At 38.1% G+C, this 26670-nt stretch overlaps 1 protein-coding gene and 1 pseudogene across 2 annotated transcripts in view; both read left to right on the top strand.

Moving 5' to 3' along the window:
- The first annotated feature begins 1173 nt into the window (after positions 1-1173).
- LOC306648630 overlaps positions 1174-26670 on the top strand; it is a 32493-nt pseudogene continuing 6996 nt past the window's right edge. Inside the window, exons 1-6 of the transcript XR_013766945.1 lie at positions 1174-1765; positions 7527-7696; positions 9871-9956; positions 13657-13783; positions 15488-15580; positions 19308-19910. The product of XR_013766945.1 is annotated as an uncharacterized misc_RNA (transcript). The remainder of the gene's footprint in view (positions 1766-7526; positions 7697-9870; positions 9957-13656; positions 13784-15487; positions 15581-19307; positions 19911-26670) is intronic.
- LOC306648646 (prothymosin alpha) lies at positions 10515-11291 on the top strand. The gene has a single exon (XM_079118860.1). The coding sequence runs from the start codon at positions 10691-10693 to the stop codon at positions 11021-11023; it is 333 nt and encodes a 110-aa protein (XP_078974986.1). The 5' UTR covers positions 10515-10690; the 3' UTR covers positions 11024-11291.

Here is a 26670-nt window from a genome sequence, read left to right on the forward strand (position 1 = left end):
TTTTTTGGGGGGTGCCTTTTTTTTTTTTTTTCTTTCTTACTGAGGATTGAACCCAGTGCTTAACCACTGAACCACATTCCTAGTCCTTTTTATTTTTTAATTTTGAGACAGTTTCACTAAATTGCTTAGGCTAGTCTTGAACTTGCCATCCACCTGCCACAGCCTCCCGAGTTGCTGGGATTACAGGCTGGCACCACCACGCCTGGCTAAAATCTTATTTTAAGTTATGCTCATTTGCATTGTCTCCATATTAGACCTGTGATTAAATGTAAAATAAATACATAATTTAAAAATGTTTCAAATCGAATCCTTCAGTAAAGTTGATGGTCCTTGCCGATGCAACATTTCTCTCTCCATATCAGAGTTTAGGAGAACGTGTATCTTAGTCACATCAAAACGTCTAGATAAGCCAGACGCTAGGGCGCATACCTGCAATCCCAGCGACTAGGGAGGCTGAGGCAAGAAGATCCCAAGTTCCACCCCAGTCTCTGCAATTTAGTAAGGCCCTGTCTCAATATAAAACTTAAAAAATGGACTGGGGCTGCAGCTCAGTGGTACAGTGCCCCTGGGTTCAATCATTCCCTGTTCCACTAAGAAAAAACAAATCCACACAGGAACACAACCAGAAGTGCCCAACCAGCACTGTGCACAGCAACGATGACCTGACAAAGACGAACCTATCATAAATGTTCATGGTGAATTACAGACACGTCCACAGAAACACAATCTCATGCACTCATTCAATCCTATTATCTCACAGACCCCACATCGCTCCGTCCTACAGAGCTCGACACAAAATTCAAGACCCCTACCCCTCACATAGGTAATCCCGGTCACCCCAGAAACACTGTCTCGAACACAAACCACACAGAACGAATCACATCAGAACCACTCTCAGGGCAGACACAGCGCTGTCTCAGGACGCAGAGCTCTTCCGTTGGCCGCACCGAGAATCACGTTCTCTAACTTCACTCCTCCATTAACACGCCTGCGGAGCGTCCCCGCCCCTCTCCACGCCCCGCCAAGACTCGGTTTGAGACAAAGGAGTGTAGCCTACCCTAGCTGGGGCGGAACCAGCTCCCAGGCCTGCGAGGCGAGCCCGAGGAACCCGTCCCCGCCCGCTGGCCCCCGCGCGCCTGCTCACTCCGCGCGCGCCGGGCCCTCCCAGCAACCCCCGCGTGCGGCCCGTGAGGCCCCTTGGGCTGTGGACCTGCCGCGGCCGAGCGTCTTCGCTTCCGCTGGGCATCACCTTGAGACGTGATCGGCGCCACAGTGAGGGTTGCTGGCTCGGAGTGTGGGTAGCCGTTACGTAACAAAGTCGCTGCGGCGCGGGGGGTAAGGAGAGGGAAAGGGAGGCACCGTAGCGCGCTGCCTCGGGCCCGCGGCGAGAAGGGCGGTGGTGTCGGTGGGCGTGACAGGACCTGGGTGTGGAACCCGACTCTGAGCGGTTGTGGGGCCGGGACCAGTACGTGATGGCGTTTGGCCGAATTGGATGCAAAACCTCTTTTGTGCAAGCGAAGTTGGTGTGGCCGAGGAGAGTATGACTGTGACCCCAGTGACAACTGCTGTGTAGCCACACCCAACCCAGAGTAGTGAAATGGCCCCCCAGGCATCATCCGAGCGCCAGGGGAAGACTCCCTTCGAAAAGGCGCTAACCTGATCTTGGGATAAGAACGTGAGAAGTGAACGAGTCCGCCAGGACTGGCTCCCGAGGACTCCCACCGTACCGCGTCCCTCTGCGCGCGGACCTACTCAGGTCTCGGCGGTAAGGGTCCCACTGCAGGTTTCAGAACCAGAGTTCCCTCCAGGAAGCTGTTACGAACTCCAGTCCAGCCCCGGGTTTCCGTGACCCCTGCCTTTAAGGGATAGTGGGAAGGGTCAACAGTTCTCTCTCTCTCCTCCTGAATATGTGTGAATATGTGAATAGGTGTAGGCGGTGATTGGTAGAGGCAGATATGGTCGAGGCGCTGTGCCCTCATTTAAACAGACTGGTCTCCAAGACAGGCCTGGATTTTAAGATTTCCTTCTTCCCCTGTCCTGCCGAACTCCTACAGGTCTCAGAGGAAGAGCAAAGCATTGCCATCTCCTATTTAAAAGTCAAGGTCAAGGAGAATATTTCCTCTTTGTTTCTGTGAAATGCATTTTTATTTTTTTTTAGGACATAGGAACATTTGCTCCCTTCTGTCTCTCTCTTTTATGTATTTTTGAGGTACTGGGGTCTCTTTAAAAGTCTTCATTCAACTATTTTCTAGGCTGGCTCCCTAGTGCCTGTATGCAGGTATCCATTTGGAATGCTTTCCATTATTTCTGTGAGTTTTATTTGTTTTAAACATAGTTGTAGATGGATACAATACTTTTTATTTTGTTCATTTATTGTTTATGTGGTGCTGAGGATTGAACCCAGTGTCTCACACGTGCTACGCAAGCTCTCTACCACTGAGCTACACCACCAGCCCTATGAACTTTACTTTTATAATTATGTGTGGAGCTCTTAGAATAGTGGTGATACTTCATAAGTAGTTAATAAACATTAGCTAGAACAATAATCTTTTTAAAAATACATATTTTTTAATTGTCAATGGACCTTTATTTATTTATATGTGGTGCTGAGAATTGAATCCAGTACTTCACACATGCTAGGGGCAAGCACTCTACCACTGACCTACAACCCCAGCCGAAGAACAGATCTTAACCAGGGGTAATTTTGAAACTATTTAGGTCTTTCAGCAGACTGGACACTCTGAAATTGCACATAAAAATGTTTTGTAGATATTCATAAATATGCCATTTTTCTGGAGACAAAGGCTGTAATTTAATAATGTTAACATGACCCCAAAAGGTTCACATTCATTCCCCTAGAATTAAAGACTGTAATAGTTGAGAATGTTCAGTTTTTTGGTACTAGAGATTGAACCCAGGGTCTCATGCATACTGGCTAAGTGGTTCTAGTACTGAGCTACATAGCCCTTTTTAATTTTTTTGGTATTAGGAATTGAACCCAGGAAACCTTAACCACTGAGTCACATCCCCAGCCCTTTCCTTTTTAGTATTTTATTTAGAGACAGGATCTCCCTGGGTTGCTTAGGGCCTCTATAAGTTGCTGAGGCTGGCTTTGAACTCAAAGTCCTCCTGTCTCAGCCTCCTGAGCTGCTGGGATTACAGGTGTGTGCCACCGTGCCTGACTCAAGCCCTTTTAAAAATTTTATTTTTGAGACAAGGTCTCACTAAATTGCCTAGGCTGACCCTGAACTTGCTGTCCTCCTTCCTCATCCTCCCTAGTAGCTGGCATGACAGGTATCACTACAACCCTTGGCATGTATTATGTTCTTAACTTTATTCTGTAAGGTAGATATGTTATATTTTACTTTTCATTATTTATTTATTTATTTTTTGGTACTGGGGATTGAACTCAGGGGCACTTGACCACTGAGTTATATCGGCAGCCCTATTTTATATTTTATTTAGAGACAGGGTCTCACTGAGTTGCTTAGGGCCGTGCATTGCTAAGGCTAGCTTTGAACTCAATATCCTCCTGTCTCAGCCTCCCCAGCCTCTGGGATTACAGGTGTATGCCACTGCACAGGGCAGATATTATTCAATAATTTATCTATGAGGAAGCGGAGACAATGAAAATTGTTACATGTCCAAATTCTCAATAACTGTTAGAGCTAGTATGAATACAAAACCAGTGTAACGCTACATAATGTACAACCTCAAGAATGGGAAGTTATATCCCATGTATGTATAATATGTCAAAATACACTGTACTGTCAAGTATATCTAAAAAGAATAGCCAGGCACAGTGGTGCATGCCAGTAATCCTCCAGGGGATCAGGAGGCTGAGGCCGGAGGATTGTGAGTTCAAAACCAGCCTCAGCAACTTAGTGAGACTGTAAGCAACTCAGAGAGACCCTGTCTCTAAATAAAAATTTTTTTAAAATATATTTTTTAGTTGTAGGTGGACACAATACCTTTATTTTTATGTGGTGCTGAGGATTGAATCCAGGGCCTCACCCGTGCTAGGTAAGTATGCTACCACTGAACCACCACCCCAGCCCTCTAAATAAAATTTTAAAAAGGGCTGGGGATGTGGCTCAGCAGTAAAGCACTTCTGGGTTCAATCCCCAGTACCAAAATAAATAAAATAATAAAATAAAATAAAATAAAATAAAAATATACAAAAAATGAATGTCAGAGCTTAGATTCATATCCTGAATGCTGACAATAAAGCCTGTGTTTTTAATATATGAGAGTCTATATGAGAGTCTTCCACCTCTAACATTGTGCACATTCTTTTTTAAAAAAAATATTTTTAGTTGAGGATGGACACAATACTTTTTTGTTTGTTTGTTTGTTTAGTTTTATGTGGTGCTGGGATTGAACACAGTGCTTCACACATGCTAGGCAAACATTCTACCACCAAGCCACAACCCCAGCCCTGCACATTCTTTTTTGTGTGTGTGTGTGCATTTTCTTTTTAGTCTGCTACCATACCTAGTAATTTGTCAGGAATATCTTTCTTCATTAGTTAATATGGACCAGAGCCATCATCGTTAATAACTGCATAATGTGCTATTATATCCTAAAACATACTTATTCAACTTGTTGCCTATCATTAGGTATTTTGGGTTGTCATAATTCTTTGATGAACTTCCTTTCATATACATTTTTCTTTATTTTTACACACATTTCATAAGGATAAATTTCTTTTTTCTTTTCTTTTCTTTTTTTTTTTTTTTTTAACTGCTGAACCACATCCCCAGCTCTTTTTATTTTTTATTTTGAGACAGGATTTTGCTGAGTTGCTGAGGGTGGCTTCAAACTTAAAATCCTCCTCCCTCATCCTCTCAAGTTACTGAGATTTCAGGTGTGTGCCCCTGCACCCGGCTTTGCCTTACAGTTTTTATGCTCATGCTATTGACACAAAATGAGACTAACAGAATGAATGATTCAGCAGCTCTTTGAAGTACATCATGATTAATGACTCAGAAGCAAGATAAATGTATTAGTCAAGATCATAAGCAGCAGCATCAAAACAAGGCATTAGTTGTAGTTAGTCATTCTTTAATAGGCAAAACTCCAATGAATGTATGTGAACAAGTTTAGAATTCATAGTGTAGATACAGATATTGGGAACTAAAGTAAACAAAAAATAATAAAAACATGGCTGCTGAGGTGTTGAGATTCTTTTCCTCCAAGTTCAAGTGATGACTGCTTTAAGAAAATTTCCTTTTCAAAAATTTTTAAAGAATAGTTCAAATACATATAAAGCAAACATAAGCAAAAAGAAGAAAATAAAGATTACAATGTACAAATAACCAATTTCCAGATTTTTTTTCTGTCTGTTGGTACCTATGAGTGCCTTTTCATGTTGATTTAGATGTGTAATTATTAAAATTTAATCATAATGTCATTTTATCTTCTTTTAGAAGACTGCGTATCTTGAATATTTTGTATGCCCTTGTATATTTTCTAAAACTTAGCACTGAGTGATTACTGTACATTTACACAAATATGTATACATATGTATGTATGGGTATGTTTATATCACACATACAAAGATGCTTTTGTCCTGCCAGAACAAATACACTACGTGCAACTCTTCTGTTATCTGAATTCTTCACTCAGTAAAATGTAGTAAGCATATTTCCGTCTTTATATTAAAGATATAGGTCACCATTTAAAAATTACAAGAGTTTTGTCATGTTTTTGCTTTTTTGCAGTGCTGGGTATCAAACTCAGAGCCTCACATGTGCTAGACAAGTGCTATACCCCTAAGCTATATCCCCAGCCCAACAGTCTTTTTTTATTCTATATCTATGATTTATTTAATCTAGTTCCTACTGAAGGACATTTAGTTTCTTCCAGCTTTTTTCCATTAGAAACAATGCCAGTATACTTTTTCATACACCTTTGACCATGGGCATCATTTTTTTTAATCCCCAGAATAGAATTTTTGAATCAGAGGGTTTGCATGGTTTAAGCACTGCTTATACATACTTGTAAGTTAAGTCTACAGCATACTGGTTAGAAGGTTAATTTTCTTACATACTTACTAATATGGGCACCAGTACTCAAAAGTGAGGTTTACTTTCCTTTGTTGATTTGATGTGGTTTTTTGTTTGTTTGTTTGTTTGTTCTTAAGTGAATCATGCATGCCAGGCTTCTCACAATGGAATAGAAATTCTATTACAGAAGCTTGAGTTAGAGTTGAATGAAAAGGTGGCATCATGGTTAAAAAAATAAGGATTTCAAATGTAGCTTTGTTACTTCTAAACTGAATTTCTCTCAGTGGTTTCATTTGTTAGTGTGAATTTTCTGATTCATTGCATGGGTAGAATATCATACTCAATAGCAATCCTGAAGATTCAGATAATAAAACACCCATCACTTAGAAGTTTTGTTTTGTTTTAACCAAGGAGAAACCCCGTGGTACTTTATCACTGAGCTGCATCCCCAGTCCTTTTTATTTTTTATTTTGAGGGTCTCACTAATTTGTCCAAACTGGCCTCAACTTGTAATCCTCCTGCCTCAGCCTCCCAAGTAGCTGGGGTTACAGGTGTCACCACCCTTGGTGGAAGTTCTTTTTTTTTTTTTTTAATTGTCTATGGACCTTTATTTTATTTATTTTTATGTGGTGCTGGGGAGTGAACCCAGTGCTTCACACATACTAGGCAATCACTCTACCACTGAGCTACAATCCCAGCCCCTTGGTGGAATATCTTCATGAGTAGGTATGTGTTATTGTTTAGCTCTCCACACCTCTTCAGTCTAGGCTGTAAGAAAGAAAATGGTAATTGAAGTCGTGCAGGAAAACAATGTGTATGATTCTCATTGAAAATTGTGGGGTCTGGGGTTGTGACTCAGTGGTATAGCACCTTGTGCCTACCATATATGAGGCACTGGGTTCGATTCTCAGCACCACATATAAATACACGAATAAAATAAAGATCTATCAACAACTAAAAAAATTTTTAAAAAGAAAAAGAAAAGAAAATAGTGATGAACCCAGAGAATTTTGGAAGCTGTTGTCCTGGCTGCAGGCAGACTGGGCTGCCAGTGCCTCAGTTTTGCAGTGGTAATTGCCACCAGACTTAGTCTTTATGACTCAGTGAAACTAACACTCTTTCTCTCTCCCTCCCTGCCTCTCCCTCTCTCCCTCCCTCCCTCCCTCCCTCTCTCCCTCTCTCCCTCCCTCTCTCCCTCTCCCTCTCTTTCTCTCTCCCTCTCCCTCTCACTCTCCTTATCTCTCCCCCTCTCCCTCTCCCTCTATGTGTGTGTTTCTCTTTATTATCCCCAGTATCATTAATATAAAAGCTGTGACTATTTTTTTTTCAACACAAACAAAATAGACATAAAAGAAAAAACAAATCAAACCAAACCTTCATGTAAGATCCTCTTACACTGTCTCCACATTTTAAGTCTTGATTGCCTACCTAAAAGGCTTGTACTTCTTTTATTTCTTCCTTTGAGAGAAACCATTCTTCAGACTATTCCCTTCTCATTCTTTAATCCTCTCATCATAGGTCCCATCACGTTGCTCACACAGAGACCTTCACAGGAGTAGATAATCTTCAGAGGACATTTCCAAGATTTTCCAGAATTTAGGAAACATTTGAAGATTCCAAGCAAGGTCACACGGGGGGCTCTCTACCACTCATGTAGAGAGACACATCACTTCTATGACTTCTAGCAGGTAAATCTTGGAGAAAATATATATACTGTAAGCCCTTGATATCTGCAGATTAGGCATTTGTAGAGTCAACCATCCTTGGATTAAAAACATTCAAAACATTAAATCTGTCCTGAACATGTATGGACTGATTTCTTCTTATTATTCCCTAACCAATATAGTATAACAATTACTTACATAACATTTATCTTGTATTGGGCATTATAAGTAATCAGATTATTTAAAGTACATAGGTCATATGCATATACAACACCACTTTATTTAAGGAACTTGAGCATCCATGGATTTTGATATCCAAGGAGGTACAGGAACCAATTCAGTAACTATTCTAGTTACTGAATAGAGACAATATACACTATAGTTCTAAGTAAAATTGCTAGTTCTCAAGACATAACAGTTTATACACATATAGAAAGAATTTTTTTTTCTTGAGCTTGTAATCCTAGAGATTGCAAAACTCAAAATAAGGATAATACAGTAATCATCAGGGAAATGCAAAGTCACAATGAAATATCACCTCACCCCAGCAAGCATGGCTGCTATAAAAAATACTAAAACTAAGTGTTGGTGAGGATGTGGAGAAAAGAGAATCCTTGCACATTGTTGATAGTAATGTAAATGAGTACAGACATTGTGGAAAAACAATTTGGAGGTTCCTCAAATAATTAAAAATAGAACTACTATATGATACAGTAATCCTACCAGAGAGTATATAGCCAAAGGAAATGGAATTACTATGTCATAGAGGCACCTGTGCTCCATGTTCATTGCAGTACTATTCACCATGGCCAAGATATAAAGTCAATCTAAATGTCCATCATCTGATGAATGGGTAAATAAAATGTGGTACATATGTACAATGAAGTACTATTCAACCATAAAAATTTAAATCCTCCCACCAGCAACAACATGGATGAAACTACAGATCATATATTAAGTGAAGTAATCCATGCACAGAAAGACAAGTAGTGTATGATACACATGTGCAATTTTAAAAAGTTGATCTCATAGAAATCAAGAGTACAGTCGTGGTCACCAGAAGATTGGGAATGGGGAGGGATAGGAAAATGTTGACTAATGATCTCTGAGTTACAGTTATATAGGAGCAGAAGTTCTGGTGTGACTATAGATAACAATGTGTGAGGTGGTGCACACTCGTAATCCCAGCAGCTCAGCGGACTGAAGCAGGAGGATCCTGAGTTCAAAGCCAGCCTCAGCAAAGGCAAGGTGCTAAGCAATTCAGTGAGACCCTGTCTCTAAATAAAATACAAAATAGGGCTGGGATATAGCTCAGTGGTCGAGTGCCCCTGAGTTCAATCCCCAGCAAACCCCTCCCCCAAAATAAAAATGTACTGCAGATTTCAAAAAGCATTTTAAAAGTTTTTACCATGAAGAAATGATGTATGTTTAAAAGATAAATATGCTTAACATGTTTTAACCATTATGTAAATTATCCTGTATCAAAACATAACATGGTACCCCATTGATATGTACAATTTGCATGTTTTTGTATCAATTAATAATATAAATTAAAATGTCAAAAAATAGGGATAATAAATATGATTAAGTGTTTAGTACTTTAAGACATGAGCCCAAATCTTTTGAATGAAGAAGAAACAGGACCTATAACTTTGCATTGCCAAATAATTAAACCATCTCAGCCTGATGGGCATCTTTAATCTCATAAAGGCCTGTTAAAAGCTAAGAAAGTTAAGATTTTTTCCCCTTCATTATGATACACCCTGACCTCATTTTTAGGTTATTCCAGCATTTTCTTCTTTAGGTACCATCTTTCCTCCAAATCTGGATGCTAAAAGAATTTGTAAATACCACTGTCCAGCCTCAACATCTAGAGATGGAGGAGAGGTTGTAGTGAAATGCTAATATTTTTATCTTCTTATTTATCAAATTTTGTCAGCTTTTGTTGTTGTTGTTGTTGTTGATGCTGTGACTGAATTTATCTTTTTATATCTAGTGAATCCAGGCAGGCTTATCAGACTTTCAAGGAGACGCTGGCTTAGATCATGTGGCTCCTTATCAGCCCTGAAATTTAATTGGGATTAGATTTGTCTAGACTTTGCCAATTCTCCTTGTGAGTGTGTATCTGTGTGATTGAGAGATCAGAAGAGGAAAAAAGTCATCTTAAATCATTTGGGGCCTTGTTTTCCTCATCCTAGTTCTGATCTCTGTGGACTCTGCTTCTCCTGGCAAACAAAACCCAAGGAGGGCTGACCAGTTCTTCAATTACTAAACCATGGCTGGGGTAAGTCACTGCTTATTTCTCTTTCTGGAAATATTACCATGTTAAGATCCTGTGAACAGTTCTTTATCCTGAAACTTCCTGCCTATCAAAGCCACATCCAGGAGCTTTCTCCTGGTTCTTCTAAATTCAGTGAGGGATGAAGTTAAATATCACAATGCCTATCCTATGAAACCTCTTTTTCCAATCATTGTTTGTATATTCATTAAACAAATTATTTAGTATCTCCTAGATACTAAGACTGATACAGCCTATGTCAATCTTCTGCTAAAAGCTGTGATAACACACAAAGGAACTTGCTTACAGGAGATATTTAACCAACCCTTCTGAATTGATGAAAGAAGAAAGGTCCATTTAACCACCGTAGGAAAACTCCAAACTTTTCTACTCTTGAGTTTTCCAAGTATATAAGATTTGCTGTTGGTTGGCCTCATCCTCAGCATATGGGAGATCTCACGCTTTTTGAAGCTTTTATGACTGGGTGAGGATGGGACTTGGTCTTCATACAGAGAGATCTGGGATCTTTTTTTGGAGTCCTTAAGAACTGCACACCAGCCCCACTGGCTGCTCTGAAAAGCCATCTTTGCATTGTTCCTGGGTTCAGCTCCTCGCTCGCCGCAACCACCTCCGCCGCGCGCCTCCTCCGCCGCCGCGGACTCCGGCAGCTTTGTCGCCAGAGTCCCTGAACTCTCGTTTCCTCTTTAACCCACTGCATCGGCTCACCGGCGTGCCCCACCATGTCAGACGCGGCCGTGGACACCAGCTCCGAGATCACCACCAAGGACTTAAAGGAGAAGAAGGAAGTTGTGGAGGAGGCAGAGAATGGAAGAGATGCCCCTGCTAATGGGAATGCTAATGAGGAAAATGGGGAGCAGGAGGCTGACAATGAGGTAGATGAAGAAGAGGAAGAGGGTGGTGAGGAAGAGGAGGAGGAGGAGGAAGGTGATGGCGAGGAAGAGGATGGAGACGAAGATGAGGAGGCTGAGGCAGCTACAGGCAAACGGGCAGCTGAAGATGACGAGGATGATGATGTTGATACCAAGAAGCAGAAGACCGATGAGGATGACTAGACAGCAAAAAAGGAAAAGTTAAACTAAAAATAAAAGGCCGCCGTGACTATTCACCCTCCACTTCCCGTCTCAGAATCTAAACGTGGTCACCTTCGAGTAGAGAGGCCCGCCCGCCACCCACCGCGGGCAGTGCCACCCGCAGATGACACGCGCTCTCCACCACCCAACCAAAACCACAACGTGAATTTGCAACAGGGGAGGAAAAAAAAAAGAACCAAAACTTCCAAGGCCCTGCTTTTTTTCTTAAAAGTACTTTAAAAAAGGAAAATTTGTTTGTATTTTTTATTTACATTTTATATTTTTGTACATATTGTTAGGGGTCAGCCATTTTTAATGATCTCGGATGACCAAACCAGCCTTTGGAGCGTTCTCTGTCCTACTTCTGACTTTACTTGTGGTGTGACCATGTTCATTATAATCTCAAAGGAGAAAAAAAACCTTGTAAAAAAAGCAAAAACAACAACAAAAAAACAATCTTATTCCGAGCATTCCAGTAACTTTTTTTGTGTATGTACTTTAGCTGTACTATAAGTAGTTGGTTTGTATGAGATGGTTAAAAAGGCCAAAGATAAAAAGGTTTCTTTTTTTTTTTTTTTTTCCTTTTTTTGTCTATGAAGTTGCTGTTTATTTTTTTGGCCTGTTTGATGTATGTGTGAAACAATGTTGTCCAACAATAAACCGGAATTTTATTTTGCTGAGTTGTTCTAAAAAAAAAAAAAAAAAAAAGAACTGCACACCAAAACAAGTCCTGTTTATAGTTGCATAGGATGTGCTGGTTTAGAATGACACCTTTGATTCTGGATTTTGCTACAATAGTATTTTCTTTCTTTTTTTTATTTATTTAAAAATTTTTTACACTACATTTTGATTCATTGTACACAAATGGGGTACATCATTTCGTTTCCATGGTTGTCCACAATGTAGATTCATACCATTTGTGTAACCATACATATACATAGGGTAATGATGTCTGTCTCATTCTATCATTACAATAGTATTTTCTTTCTTTTTTTTTTTTTTTTTTTTTTTTTGGCAGTACTGGAGATTGAACCCAGGGCCTTGTGCTTGCAAGGCAAGCACTCTGCTGACTTGAGCTATCTCCCCAGCCCCTACAACAGTATTTTCTAACTCATGAATCAGGAATATATCTAGTGAGGGATGGAAAGTGATAGAAGCAAAGAAGATTGCCCAGAAATTAAGTAGTCACATAGACTTTTAGAACAGAGGAAAACCTGAAGATTTTGTCTTGTATCTAAGTATAAAAGAATGATTAAGTCTGTTGATTACATAGACTAGTTAGTATTACAATCAATAAAAGAAACATTCATTAAAGAATCTATCATTGGGCTGGGGCTGTAGCTCAGTGGCAGAGCACTTGCCTAGCATGTGTGAGGCACTAGGTTTGATCCTTAGTACCACATAAAAATAAACAGATAAAGGCATTCTGTCCATCTACAACTACAAAAAAATTTTTTAATTAAAAAAAAATCTATCATTGGCACAGTGGTGCACACCTGTAATGTCAGCAACTTGGGAGGCTAAGACAGGAGGATTGTTTAAGCCCAGCCTAAGCAACTTAGTGAGACCCTCTGCAACTTAGTGAGACACTGTCTTAAAGTAAAAATAGGGACTGGGAATGTGACTCAGTTAAGTGCCCCTGCATTCAATCCCCAGTACCAAAAAAAAAAAAGAATCTGTCATGCCAGGCATGGTGACACATATCTATAGTCCCAATGGCTCAGGAAGCTGACGCAGGAAGATCACAAATTCAAACCAGCCTCAGCAGTTTAGCAAGACCCTAAGTAACTTAAGTGAGATCCTGTTTCAAAATTAAAAAAAAAAAAAACCAGCATGAGATGTGACTCAATGGTTAAATGCCACTGGGTTCAATTCCTGGTATTAAAAAAAAGTCATAACAAGGAAAAATTATTAATAATTGTAATAATTTTCTTTGACTCTCAGCTTAGGAGAAAGTCTTTAATTGGATTCAGAATCTTTTCTTTTTTTTTTTTTTTTTTTTTTTTTTTTTTTTTTTGTACCAGAGATTGATCCCAGGGGCACTTAACTACTGAGCTACATCCTCAGCCCTTTTTTAGATTTAGAGATAGGGTCTCACAAAGTTGCTGAGTCTGGCTTTGAACTCAAAATCCTCCTGCCTTAGCCTCCTAAGCTGCTGTGATTACAGGTCCTTTTCTAAGAGAATATGGAAGTTTTTTTTTTTTTTTAAATGTCTGTTCTTTAAGGGGTAGGGGTAAAAGAACTCATGTTTTTGAGAACTTATAAGGCAGACATATAGCAAGCAGTTGCTTTATTTATATACAGTATTTCCTTTACTCATGGCCCAAGTATCATTTAATAGGAACCACCCTGACCCCAACCACCGATATGTTTAGATTATTAAGGTATACCAGAGTGTAAGAGGTTGTATCTATGGCAACAAGATTCTTTAGAACCACATAACTACTCTGCTTCAGGGACATTCATCTCCTAACTCGATATATTAACAACTTTCCAACTCTCAAGCCTGTTTGCTTGCCATCATGGTTCATTTCCTGCAAGATCTTTTCCATCTTTTCTTCTATCTTAAAACAAATTTTTTTTCATATCAATTATATATATGTTTGTCATTTCAGGGATCATTGATGTTCAGTGATGTATCCATAGTCTTCTCTCAGGAAGAATGGGACTACTTGGACTTGGAACAGAGGGACTTATACAGAGATGTGATGCTGGAAAACTATAGCAACTTGGTCTCACTAGGTAAGGTTATCTACCTTTAGATAGTGTCTTCTGTTAACATCAGCTTTTTACTCTGAAAATTTCAAGAATTGTCTTTCAAGCTGGGTATAGTGGTACATGCCTGGTGATTTGAGAGGCTGAGGCAGAAAATCCCAAGTTTGGGGCCAGCCTCATATTTAGCAAGATTCTACCTCAAAATAAAACAGCAAAGGGATAGGTTGAATCTTAAAGGCAGAGCGCTTGCCTAACATGCTTAAGACCTAGATTTAATATCTGGGTTTAAACCCTAGTACCAAAAAAACCACCCCAAAACCAAAAAAGAATATCTTTCAAGAAACTAACTGAATTTTTTGTTTTTTCTTTATTTTTTTAAAGTTATTGATGGACCTTTATTTTATTCATTTATTTATATGTGGTGCTGAGAATTGAACCCAGTGCCTCACACATGCTAGGCAAGTGCTCCACTACTGAGCTACAACCCCAGCTGTGCTCCCTGTTTTTAAAGGAAAGGGTTCAGCTTTATTTCATTGGAAGTGAGCACCTTCAGTAAGTATATTTATCTTCCCTATCATTTTTTTTAAGAAAAATTTTGCTTGATTGTAGATGGATATAATAACTTTATTTATTTTTATGTGGTGCTGAGGATCAAACCTAGTACCTCATGTGTGCTAGGCAAGCACTCTATCACTGAGCCCTCATTTTTTGTTTGTTTGTTTCTAGTATTGTGGATTGAAACCAAGAAACACTCTACAATTACCATCCCCAGCCATTTTTATGTTTTATTTTGAGACAGGGTCTTGCTCTTGCCCAGGCTTAAAGCTGTTGCTTTAGATACTTTATTGGTATACCTATAAGAAGAATAACTAGACCCTGTATCTTGAGTTTTCTCTATCAAAAGAAAACATAATTTACATAGTGGTTAATTGGATCACCAGGATTTATTTACAATTCAAGATAATTCATTCCTTTTGTAAATAAACATTCAGTTTTACCTATTTTTATGATTGAAAATTAAAAATCCAAGAACTTTGCAATTAATATTATGTGAATATCCTAAGAAATAACAGTAAATGTCTCCTAGGAAGCTTCTTGTTTTCCTCTTAGCAAAATAATAATAACTGATAGCTAATGAAATATCTATTGTGCTCTTAGTCAATATTTAGGTATAAATATATATTAACATAATCTTCACAATAATTCTGTAAGGTGGTATTAATGATACTAATTTATAGATAAGAAAAAAAAAGCATAGAAGTAACATGCCTAGAGTCACACAACTGGGAGTTGGCAGAGGCAGGAGTTGAATCATGTGTTCTATGATCTCAGTCACTAATTTCCTCTGAAGGAGGAACATCTGTATGAATACAGATTTTAAAAAGATCTTTTCCCTCCCTCTGTAATCTCTATTTATTGTGTAACCTTAATTTTTTGGTGTTTTTTTTTTTTAGTTGTAGATAGATACAATATCTTTATTTATTTATTTTTATGTGGTGCTGAGGATCAAACCCAGTGTCCCACACATTCAAGGCAAGTGCTCCACCACTGAGCCATAACCCCAGCCCAATATGAATGTTTTTAAAAATAAAATCTTTCCCTTCTTTGTTTTATAGGTTTTACCAATTACCATTTTAACCTGTAGTTTATTACACATTTAGGCAGGATGAACCAAGTGGTTTGAATTTATGTTTTATTTCTATATCATTTTATTTCCTTTCTTCTAAGCAGGATGCTTCATTTCTAAACCAGATGTGATTTCCTTATTGGAGCAAGGAAAAGAGCCCTGGAAAGTTACAAGGAAAGGAAAAAGACAATATCCAGGTAAGTGAGGACCAGTTAGACTGTGGAAGCAACCCATCTGGTTGGTAAAGAGGTACACCCTTATGATGGTGTTTAGAAAGCCCTCTTTAAATGTCTAATATCCAAGGAAAAATGTCTGAGACCTGAGGAGCAAATTAAGATCAAAGCTGGGGATACTAAAAGAACTACTTCTTTATCCACCTACAACTCTCTTTCTGTTCTTTCAGTTTTTCTTCCCTTTTAAAAGACTTGGGGTAGGGAGGTCGTGTCTTTATTACTGATAATTATTCTATATTTTGATTGTTTCTTTTTTCTTTAACATTGATGGATGGATAGGTAGATAGATAAAATAGACAGATAAAATAGATATCCTCTGAGCTGGGCACTATTATAGGTGCTGTCAATAAAGTGGTAAACAAAACCAAAAATGTCCTTATCCCTGTGGAGTTTACCTTGTAATAAGAGACTCCTAGTTACTGTAACTAAATAAAAAATACAATGTCAGGTAATAAGGGAGTGCTGTGTAGAAAGGTAAGCAGAGTAGGGGCTAGGGAATGACATGGGCTGAAAGGCTATTTTAGTTATGGTCAAGGAAACATTTTTTTAAACTTTTCTCATAAATTTGTAAAAATATATATGCTAGCTGTTACAATATTATGTTTTATCAGCAATTAAAGTTTCATATGAATTACTCCAGAAGACAGACCCCAGATCACAGAATACCATTCTTAGTTTCCTTTTTTATTTATCTACCTCCACATTAAGAAGAAACATGAATGTAACAGTCTATAGGGACAATAATTACTTGGTTTAGCTTCTACCTCTGTCCTATTTTCATCTCCCATCATACCTTTTGTTAAAAAAGATTCCTTATGATTTTGTGTAGGGAAACATAGTGTGTATTTTGTTCTCAGTACATTCAGTTCTGACTGAGGAGAATCATTTTAGGCTAATAGCTCTTGTCAAAAGATAGAACTCTGCCTTCCATCCTAATCTATTTTATTATTCAAATTCAGGTAGTAAAATGACATTTACAAGTATTAATACTCAAAAGAAAATGAAATGCAGAGATTCAAAATGAATAAGCTATCATTTAGTCAGGAAGCATTTAATCAAAATAACAACTGTCTCAAAGTTAGACACCTTAAATAAGTATGTTCTTTTTTTTTTTCCTTTCCCTTTCCTTTTCTATTCTACCTTTAAGTAAGCTTTATTGAAGTATAGCATGCATATAGAAAACTGGACAAATGAGGGAGGGCTTTTTCAAGGGGCTGATATTTGAGAAAAGACATGAAGTAAGGGTTCAAGCCATAAAATTTTCTGAGAAGGTCATTCTGAGCAGATAGAAAAGGTCTGAGTAGAAATTCCGTCTTTTGTGTTTGAGGAATAACATGAAAGCCATTATAGCCAGAGAAGGAGAATGAGAAGGAAGAGTAACAAGAAATGAAATCTGAGTTAGGCTAAGATCAGATAATGTAATCAGGAAAATCAGAATCCATTGTTTGTGTTATAAAATGATCCCTCTGATTGAGTGCAAAAGCATGAGGGATCAGTATAGAGCCAATTTTAGTTGTTCTGACTGGGCCTAAGGATGGTTTGGATAAGAATGACAATGATAAGAAGTGTTAAGAAGCTATTAGAGGGGTTGGGGGTGTGGCTCAGTGGTAGAATGCTTGCCTAGTATGTGTGAGGCACTGGGTTTGATTCTCAGCACCACATAGGAATAAATGAATAAAATAAAGGTCTATCAACATCTGAAAAAATATTTTTAAAAAAATAGAATATGCCGGGGCCAGGGTTGTAGCTCAGTGGTAGAATGCTTGCCTCACACATGTGAAGCACCACATAAAAATAAAGGTATTGTATCCATCTACAACTAAAAGAAAAAAGAATATGCAGTTGGGTTGGACATGTGAGTGTATGCCTGAATCCCAGCTACATAGGAATCTGAGGAAGATTGCAAGGTTGAGGCCAACTGGGGTAATTAGCAAGAACCTGTCTTAAAATAAAAAAGAAAAAGAGCTGGGAATATGGTTCAGTGGTAGAGCACCACTAGGTTCAATCCTTAGGAGCATGAAAAAGCAAAAAGAATATGCTACTGAGATTATAAGTGGAGTAAGTAATAAAAAGTGGAGAGAGAGTAGGGCAGGTTGGTGCACACCTGTAATTCCAGTGACTCAGGATACTGAGGCAGGAGGATCACAGGTTTGGAGGCAGAAGGATCTCAAGTTTGAAGCCAGCTTCAGCAATTTAGCAAGGTCCTAAGCAACTCATCAGGACCCTGTCTCAAAATAAAATATTTAAAAAATGGGCTGGCGATGCCAATCAGTGGTTAAAGCACCCATGCGTTCAATCCCCAGTACCAGGGGGGGGAAAAAAAAAATGGAGAGGGTGAATAAGATATATTTGCTTAAAACCCTGGTTGAACAGAAGCACAATTTATCTAGAAGGGAAAGATAAGGAAGAACAGCTTGGAAGATTGATGTTTAATAGTTTCTATTTTGGATATTTTAAGTTTAAGATGTCTATTATTCCAGTTTGAGATATTGAATAGGCCATTGCATATGTCCATCTGGAGCCAGAAAAAGATTACAACTGGATATACGTTTAAGCATTTTTACTTTCTGTTTGGAATTTAAATCCATGGATCTGGGTGTGATCACAGAGGAAGACATGCAGATAGAAGAAAGGAGATAAGAAGAATCCTAAGAACTGATTCATGGGGCACTCGAGCACTTAGACCTTTGAAGGAGGAGACAACAGAGGAGATAGAGAAGGAATATCCACAGTAAAGTATGAGAGACTTGGGGCAGACGAATGTATTCAGAATAATTATGTAACTATGGGAATTAAATGAGTAAAGTTTATGTGGTATGCATTCATTACTTAATAGTAAATTAGGATTGTCTCTGCTCTTGAGGAGATTGATGGGAAAAAAATAAACAGAATAGGACTGGGGTCATGGGTCACTTGTAAAGCACTTGCCCAGCATGACCAAGGCAAAATTTAGTGAGTATATGTTTTAAAAAGTAGGAGATGTTACAAAGACAAGAAATAAAGAATGATAGCATAGACTTAGATACTGTTAGTAGGGTAAATCGCAAAGGAAGTGACTTTTAATCTAAGAGCTCAGGATGAGAAGGAACCAGCCATGCAAAGATGTCCATCAGGAGGTTTGTGGGAGATGGAGCAGACTGCAAATTCCTGAGAGATGGAAGGAAGTTGGAAGACAGTGTAAGTTCTGAAAGGAGGTCTTTCCAGGTAGCAATAGAGGGAACAGTGGTTTGAGATATATTATAGGTAATTGGCCTTGTTAACCACAATGAATTTGATTTTATTCTAGGAATTTAGAGACATTTTTGAAAAAAAAATTTAAGTGTAGATTCCTAATGTTTTATCTCCTTTCAGAATCATTCCATGGAGAATATTAAATATTCTCTTGGGAACATAGAATCTGATGCACATGGTTTGGATAGCATTTAAGCCTCAGTATTTGTAATAGGCTCCCCAGAAATTCTGATTCACACCTCAACTTGAGAACCACTGGTTTAAAATACTTAATCACCAATCTCACTTTGTTGTATGAATTCTCATATTCCTAGTGTTCTTTTTTGCTTTTTTTTTTTTTTTCTTTTCCACATTAGTTAGAGTTTGAGTATTACTTTTGTTGTATTTTGTTTCTACTGTGGAAACTTTACTTCTTTTAGAAAGAGAAAACAGCATGTGTATGCTTTCTTTGTTCTTTTAGATTTGGAGACTAGATGTGAGACCAAGAAGTTATCTTCAGAAAAAGACATTTTTGAAATAAATTTATCCCAGTGGAAGCTAATGGAAAGAATTAAAAACCATGGCCTTAAGGGCCTCATTTTAAAAAATGATTGGGAATCCAAAAGAAAATTTGAAGGACAAGAGGGACGTCAAGAGGGATACTTCAGTCAAGTGAAACTCACATCTGAAAAAGTGTCCTCTTATCAGAAACGCACATCTGTTACTCCACGTCAGGGAATTCACTTTGTTGAGAAACCTTATGAATGTAAAGAATGTGGGAAGGCTTTTAAAGTGCGCCAGCAACTTACTTTTCATCACAGAATTCATACTGGTGAAAAACCCTATGAATGTAAGGAATGTGGGATGACCTTTAGACAAACTGCACACCTTACTCGACATCAGAGACTTCATTCTGGAGAAAAACTCTATGAGTGCAAGGATTGTGGGGAAGCTTTCATATGTGGCCCAGATCTTCGAGTACATCAGAAAATTCATATTGGTGAGAAGCCCTATGAATGTAAAGAATGTGGGAAAGCCTTCAGAGTTCGAGGACAACTTACTCTCCATCAGAGGATTCATACTGGTGAGAAACCCTATGTATGTAAAGAATGTGGAAAGGCCTTTAGACAGTATGCACACCTTACTCGACATCAAAAGCTTAATATTGCTGACAGACTGTATGAATGTAAAGAATGTGGGAAGGACTTCTTGTGCGGTTCTGGACTTAGAGTACATCACAAACTTCATACTGGTGAGAAACCCTATGAATGTAAGGAATGTGGGAAGGCTTTTAGAGTACGACAGCAACTAACCCTCCATCAGAGAATTCATACTGGTGAGAAACCCTATGAGTGTAAGGAATGTGGAAAAACCTTTAGTCGTGGTTATCATCTTATTCTCCATCACAGAATTCATACTGGTGAGAAACCTTATGAATGCAAGGAGTGCTGGAAGGCCTTTAGTCGTTACTCACAACTTATTTCACATCAGAGTATTCATATTGGTGTTAAACCCTATGACTGTAAGGAATGTGGAAAAGCCTTTAGACTACTCTCACAACTTACACAACATCAGAGTATTCACATTGGTGAGAAACCCTATAAATGTAAGGAATGTGGGAAAGCCTTTAGGTTGCGCCAAAAACTTACACTACATCAAAGCATTCACACTGGTGAAAAACCCTTTGAGTGTAAGGAATGTAGGAAGGCCTTTAGACTTAATTCATCTCTTATTCAACATTTGAGAATTCATTCTGGCGAGAAACCCTATGAATGTAAAGAATGTAAGAAGGCCTTTAGACAACATTCACACCTTACCCATCATCTGAAAATTCATAATGTAAAAATGTGAGAAAGTCTAATCAATCCTATGTCGTAGAACATTCTATGAATGTAATAATCTCTTTTGCTTTCATACATGTAACTGACTTGGGGTAAGAGGTTTTATACCATTAAAAGGATATGTTGATGTGTTCTACCATCACTTCAGCACATTTGTTCTAACTGATCCTATTAATATAACAATGTGGGAATGATAGTTACCTCTATCCCATCACTTTTTTCTTCGTATTATATTGAACGAGACACAACTGCTCTGTGCAGTAATTTCTTCCTTTGTAAAATGATGGTATAAAACTGTAGCAAAGATGACTGTAAATCTTTGACATTCTTTCCACTAAAAGATGGAATCCACATTCTCTCCCTTGAATATGGGCAGAATCTGTGACTGCTTTGTCCAGTAGAATATAGTAGTACTTCTGTGCCAGTTTTTGGGTCCTTTCTTTAACTGATAAGTTTACTTCATCTCTTAAAACACTCTCTCAAGCTCTGAACTGTCATATAACAAAGTCAGCTACTTTGCTGAAGAGATAACAGGGAAAGGCACCCTGCTGAACCCAGTCTTCCAGACATGCCCATTAAGACACCAGACATTCAAGTGAAATAGTTTTTGACCCTCTAGACCAGCTACCAGCTGAATACCATTGAGTGATCTCAGCTGACACCATGTAGAACAGAGACTCAACCAACTAAGTTCCTGCCCAAGCTCCTGATGCACACAATTATAGAAGAATAAAAAAAGATTGTTGTTTTAAGCCACTATATTTTGTTTTACTATCATTCTTAATATTACTCTTTTGAGAATTCACTTGAAAGACTACGTTCTATGGTTAAGCACCCTGGGTTCAATAAAAAAAAAAAAAAGATGATAGATGTAATGAATATAAAAATGCCTTTTACCAAAAGTTACCCCTTATTGAATGTCAGTTATCTTATTCTTGTTAAAATACTGAAAGTGAGAAATTCTTTTTCAATTTTTTATTCTACAATCTACATTCTGTAGTAACTCCTGCATTTTTCCCCACTTGGAGAGGATTTTTTTGCCATGTTTTTTGCCAGTCTGGTCTCCAAACTCTTTAGCTCAAGTGATCCTCAGACCCCCAAGTGCTGAATTACAAGTGTGTGGTGCCTTGCCTGACTACATTGTTTATTTATTTTAATCACTCCTTTGTAGCTTTCAGAAAACACTGGATTGTTCTATCTTTGGTTAGTAGAACTCCCCTCATATTGGCTTGTGTGTCTCTTTTTCTTGACCACCTGTAGCCTTTGATTGCTTTTTTTTTTTTTTCCTGACCAAATGCATTGTTCAGCTGTGGATCATACTAGGGCATTACTGATAAATAAAGGGAAAGAATGGAACTTTTAAATCTTTTCTTACCTTTATTTGAATTGCATTTCAAAACAACCAAAAGTTCGTGAAGGTAATTTATTATTAGAGAATTCTAGTTGGTAAAGATCAAAGGAGTGGGCTGGGGATATAGCTCAGTTGGTAGAGTGCTTGCCTTGCAAGCACAAGGCCCTGGGTTCAATCAAAGGAGTGATAGAATTTGAAAGTTACACTTATTTATAAAATAATGGGTCTTGGTGGAGACATTAGTGGACACAGGTCATGGATGAAGGATTGTCAGAAAACTTATAATTGGCCATGCTGAATAGCAGCACCCACTAAAATCAACATTTCTAAATTAGATCAGCCAGGCTATATGCCCTTCTAGATGTGATGCAGTAAATGTACAGAGCACCTCCTGTGAAATATTCCTGGTAAAAATTTGCTTCAGAATTACAATTTAGTCTCTGAATCTAATTACCAGTGTACAGGAAACATGAAGAATTAAGAAACAAATTAATGACACAAGCAAATAATGAAAGATGCAATTTGAAAAATTTCCTGAATTAATGGTCTAATTTCTTAACCAATACATATCAAGAACAAAAAAACCATAATCCTATGTCAAGAATAAGACATGGCCATGCACGTGGTGCATACTGGTGCATGCCTGTAATCCCAGCCGCTCAGGAGGTTGAGACAGGAGGATCCTGAGTTCAAAGCCAGCCTCAGCAAAAGTGGGGTACCAAGCAACACAGTGAGACCCTGTCTCTAAATAAAATACAAAATAGGGCCGAGGAGGTGGCTCAGTGGTCTAGTTTCCCTGAGTTCAATCCCCAGGACCACACCCCCCCAACAAAAAAAGAGTAAGACTTATCAAATATAGTATATGGAGCATATTGATATCCTTGTGTTGAAATGTACTTGGAATTTGTTTTAATCAGGCATGATGATAGAATAAAAATGATTGTCCTGAAAAAAGAAATTTATACTCAGATCCCTAAAAACAGGTGTGGCTTGCTGTGTAGGGCCATATGGGGAAGCATCCAAGTCTACCTGGAAGCAGAAATGGAGAGGGTAGTGCATGGCCTAAAACCTTTATTAGTGATTTGTTTATTTATTTTAGGGGAAGGAATGGGTAAGGCAAGCTATACACACTATTTAGTGTTGGAAAGTTTGAATAATTTTGGCAGACTTTGTGCTACAGAGGTGATTCCCAGTTGTTCAGTACCTGGCCATGGAGTAATTTAGGGCTGGGGAGTTTTGATGTGGTATGTGAGTTTGATAAATGATGGTTGGGAATATGGGTTCTGGATTGATTGGTTTGTATATCAAAGATCTACTCAGAGGGGAATTGTTATCTGTGCATTAGCTCATCCTAGGAGGAGTGTAGGATCAAGACCTCAAGGGTCAGAGCATTAAGGATACAGAAAATGTAGTCAGTCCAATCCTGATTTGGACAAACTAGTAACCATGTTTTTATATATTGTGTAAATGTAATCATGGATTAGGTATTAAATGATACTAAGCAATTGTTTATTTTCTTAGACATGATGTTGGCATTATGGTATGTGTATATGTTAGAGATTTATAATGAAGTATTGAAGGGTAAAATTATGTCATGCCCTATGATTTTCTTTAAAATGTAGTCCTGTATCACATAATAATGTTTCAGTCAGTAGTGGACTGTAGCTCAGTGACAGAGACCTTGCCTAGTGTGTGTGAGGCACTGGGTTCAATCCTTAGCACCACATAAAAATAAAGGCATTCTGTCCATCTGCAACTAAAAAAATTTTATTTAAAAAATAGTGGACCACATATACAACATTGATCCTATAAGATGCTATCACCTAGTAATGTCATTACCCATCTTAGGAGTGAAAGAAGACTCTATAATGTTTGCAAAACAATGAAATCACTTAAAGATGCATTCCTTAGAATATATCCCGTAAGTGACTGAAAATATGTGGGAGGGATAGACGCAACAAGATTGGCAAAATGTTGCTGTGTTGAATAGACACACAGAGTTCATTGTGCTGTTTACTATCTTTACATATATATGAAAATTTCCATAATAAAAATTTTAAGGTCGAAAATCAAATCTGAAGTGTTAGACTATTTAGTGATGAATAATAATGTGTTGCCTACAAATGAAAATTTGTGGGAAATCACCAAAGCCCTACTTAATAGAAAACCCAAAACAATGCATTTAGAAAACTTGGAGTGAGGAACCAGCATTTCTCTTGTTCACCACCCTTTTCCCATACCTACAATGACTGTCACATAACAGGCAATTGATATGTGGTGAAAAAGATAAGCATTAACTTAAGCTAGAAAATTAAAATAAGAAAGAAAGAAAAAAAAAAAAAAAAACACTAAGGTAAGTGTTTGTTACAGTTCATATCTGGAATGTTCCCCAAAGGCTCATGTGTTGAAGAGTTGGTCCCTATCTCATGGCAGTATTGAGAGGTGGCAGAAACTTTTGGAGGAAGACGGTCACTGGTGGCATGTCCTTGAAGGATAAATATTGTCCCTGGCCTCTCTCCCTCTTTTTCACTGCTGCCATGAGGTAAGCAGCTTTGCTCCACTAATGTTCCCTGCTGTTTTAGTCAGCTTTTTTTTTTTTTTTTTTTTTTTCTTACTGCTGTGACTAAAGGATAGACCAGAACAACTTTAGGGGAGGAAAAGTTTATTTAGGGCTCATAGTTTCAGATGCCTTAGTCCATAGAAGACTGGCTCCTTTCCTTGGGGCTTGAGGTGAGGCTGAACATCATAGCAGAAGAGTGTGGCAGAGGGAAGCAACTTACATTGGATCAAGAAGCAGAGAGAAGGGTCTCCATTCGCCAGATACAAATATATACCCCAAAGCCACGGCCCAGTTCCCACCTCCTCCAGCCACACCCTACCACTTCAGTTATCACTCAATTAATCCATATCAGGGGATTAATTCACTGGTTGGGTTTAAATTCTCAAAACCCAATAATTTCTTCTCTAAACCCTCTCACATTGTCTCACACGTGACTTTTTGGGGGACACCTCACATCCAAACCATACACCTGCTTCACCACAGGCTCAGAAACAATGAAGCCACCCAATTGAAACCATGAACATGAATATATCTTTCCTCCTTTAAGTTGATTTCCTCAGGTATGTTGTCACAGTGTTGAAAAGCTGATGGATACAATAAGTAGTAGTAATTAATTTATATGATAAAGGAAATAAATGGAATAGTTAATAAGGTAGTGTACTCTAACCAAGGGTGTTCTCTTTGCAGAGATCATTAATACAGAATTGGCAGTTATTGAGGGGAAAAAAGATGAGTCAGTTATAGCTTTATGTATAGGAAAGCTGAGATAGCTAAATATATCAAGGAGATTTTAAAAATTTAAGTTATATGTTAATATATATACATATAGTTCCATATGTATGAACATGCAGAGAATGAGTTATCCTAAGAAACATAAATTATCAAAATTGGCTCAAGATCTTACAGAAAGCCTGAACAGATCTATAAAAAAAGGGAAAGAAATTAAATGTGGGGACTGGGGAGATAGCTCAGCTGGTAGAGTGCTTGCCTTGCAAGCACAAGGCCCTGAGTTTGACCCCCAGTATTGCAAAAAAAAAAAAAAAAAAAGAAAAGAAATTAAATGTGGTTGTGATCTTATTTTTTAAAAACAAGAATTAATAGTTTTTCAGGTAATAAAACATTTTAAAGAATTGATAACCTCTAATAAAATTCTACTAGATTATTGTATAATGCAAATATCCAAATAATAAAAATAGATGATACCATCTCAAATCAAAATCTGGACCTATTTTACTTAAGATACATGCAAACATTCCCAATAAAACATCAGTAAATTGAATGCAATAATCTATTAAAACAATTATAAAACATAAAATAAATTTGCTAGAAATACATGGGGCTCTGATCTGTTGTGATTTAATTATGTATGTAGAATTTTTATTTCTAATTTGAACAGTTTAGTAATATTGGAAAAAAGACAGGATCCAGCTCCAATTTTTTTTATATTATTTTCCTAACTATTCCCATTTATCTGAGCTTCATCAGCTTTGCTCACACCTATAATCCCAGCAAGGAGGCTGAGGCCACAGGATCCTAAATTCAAGACCAGCCTCAGCAATTTAGTGAAGCTCTAAGCAACCTCATCTCAAAATAAAAAGGGCTGAGGACGGGACTCAGTGGTAAAGTACCCGTGCGTTAAAATCCCCAGTACAGAAAAAAGCAAGCAAACAAAAAGACAATACATGTGAAAACATAAAAATTCAACACGAAAATATATTGCCTCTGGCGTATTCTGCTTTGTGCTGCTAAGAGAATACCGCTGGCTGGATAATTTGCAATGAATAGAAATTATTGGCTAATGATACTGGAGGCTGAAAAGGCCAAGATTGAGGGGCTGGCATCTGATGAGAGCCTGTCATCCCATGGTGGAAAGACAAAGTGAGGACAAGAGCAAGGGGTCAAGCTTGCCTCTTTATAACAAACCCATTCTCATAACAGCATTAATCCTCTCATGAAGGTAGACACCTCAGTGGCAAAGCGCTTGCCTAGCTACTCAAAGCTCTGGGTTCAATCTTCAGTACTGAGGATGGGGAGAGAGAAAGAAGGGAGACAAACTCACCCAATTCTGCAATAAATAACCCACTCCCAAAAT

The sequence above is a fragment of the Sciurus vulgaris genome, assembly GCF_902686455.1.
Source record: "Sciurus vulgaris genome assembly, chromosome: 17".
NCBI lineage: Eukaryota > Metazoa > Chordata > Mammalia > Rodentia > Sciuridae > Sciurus > Sciurus vulgaris.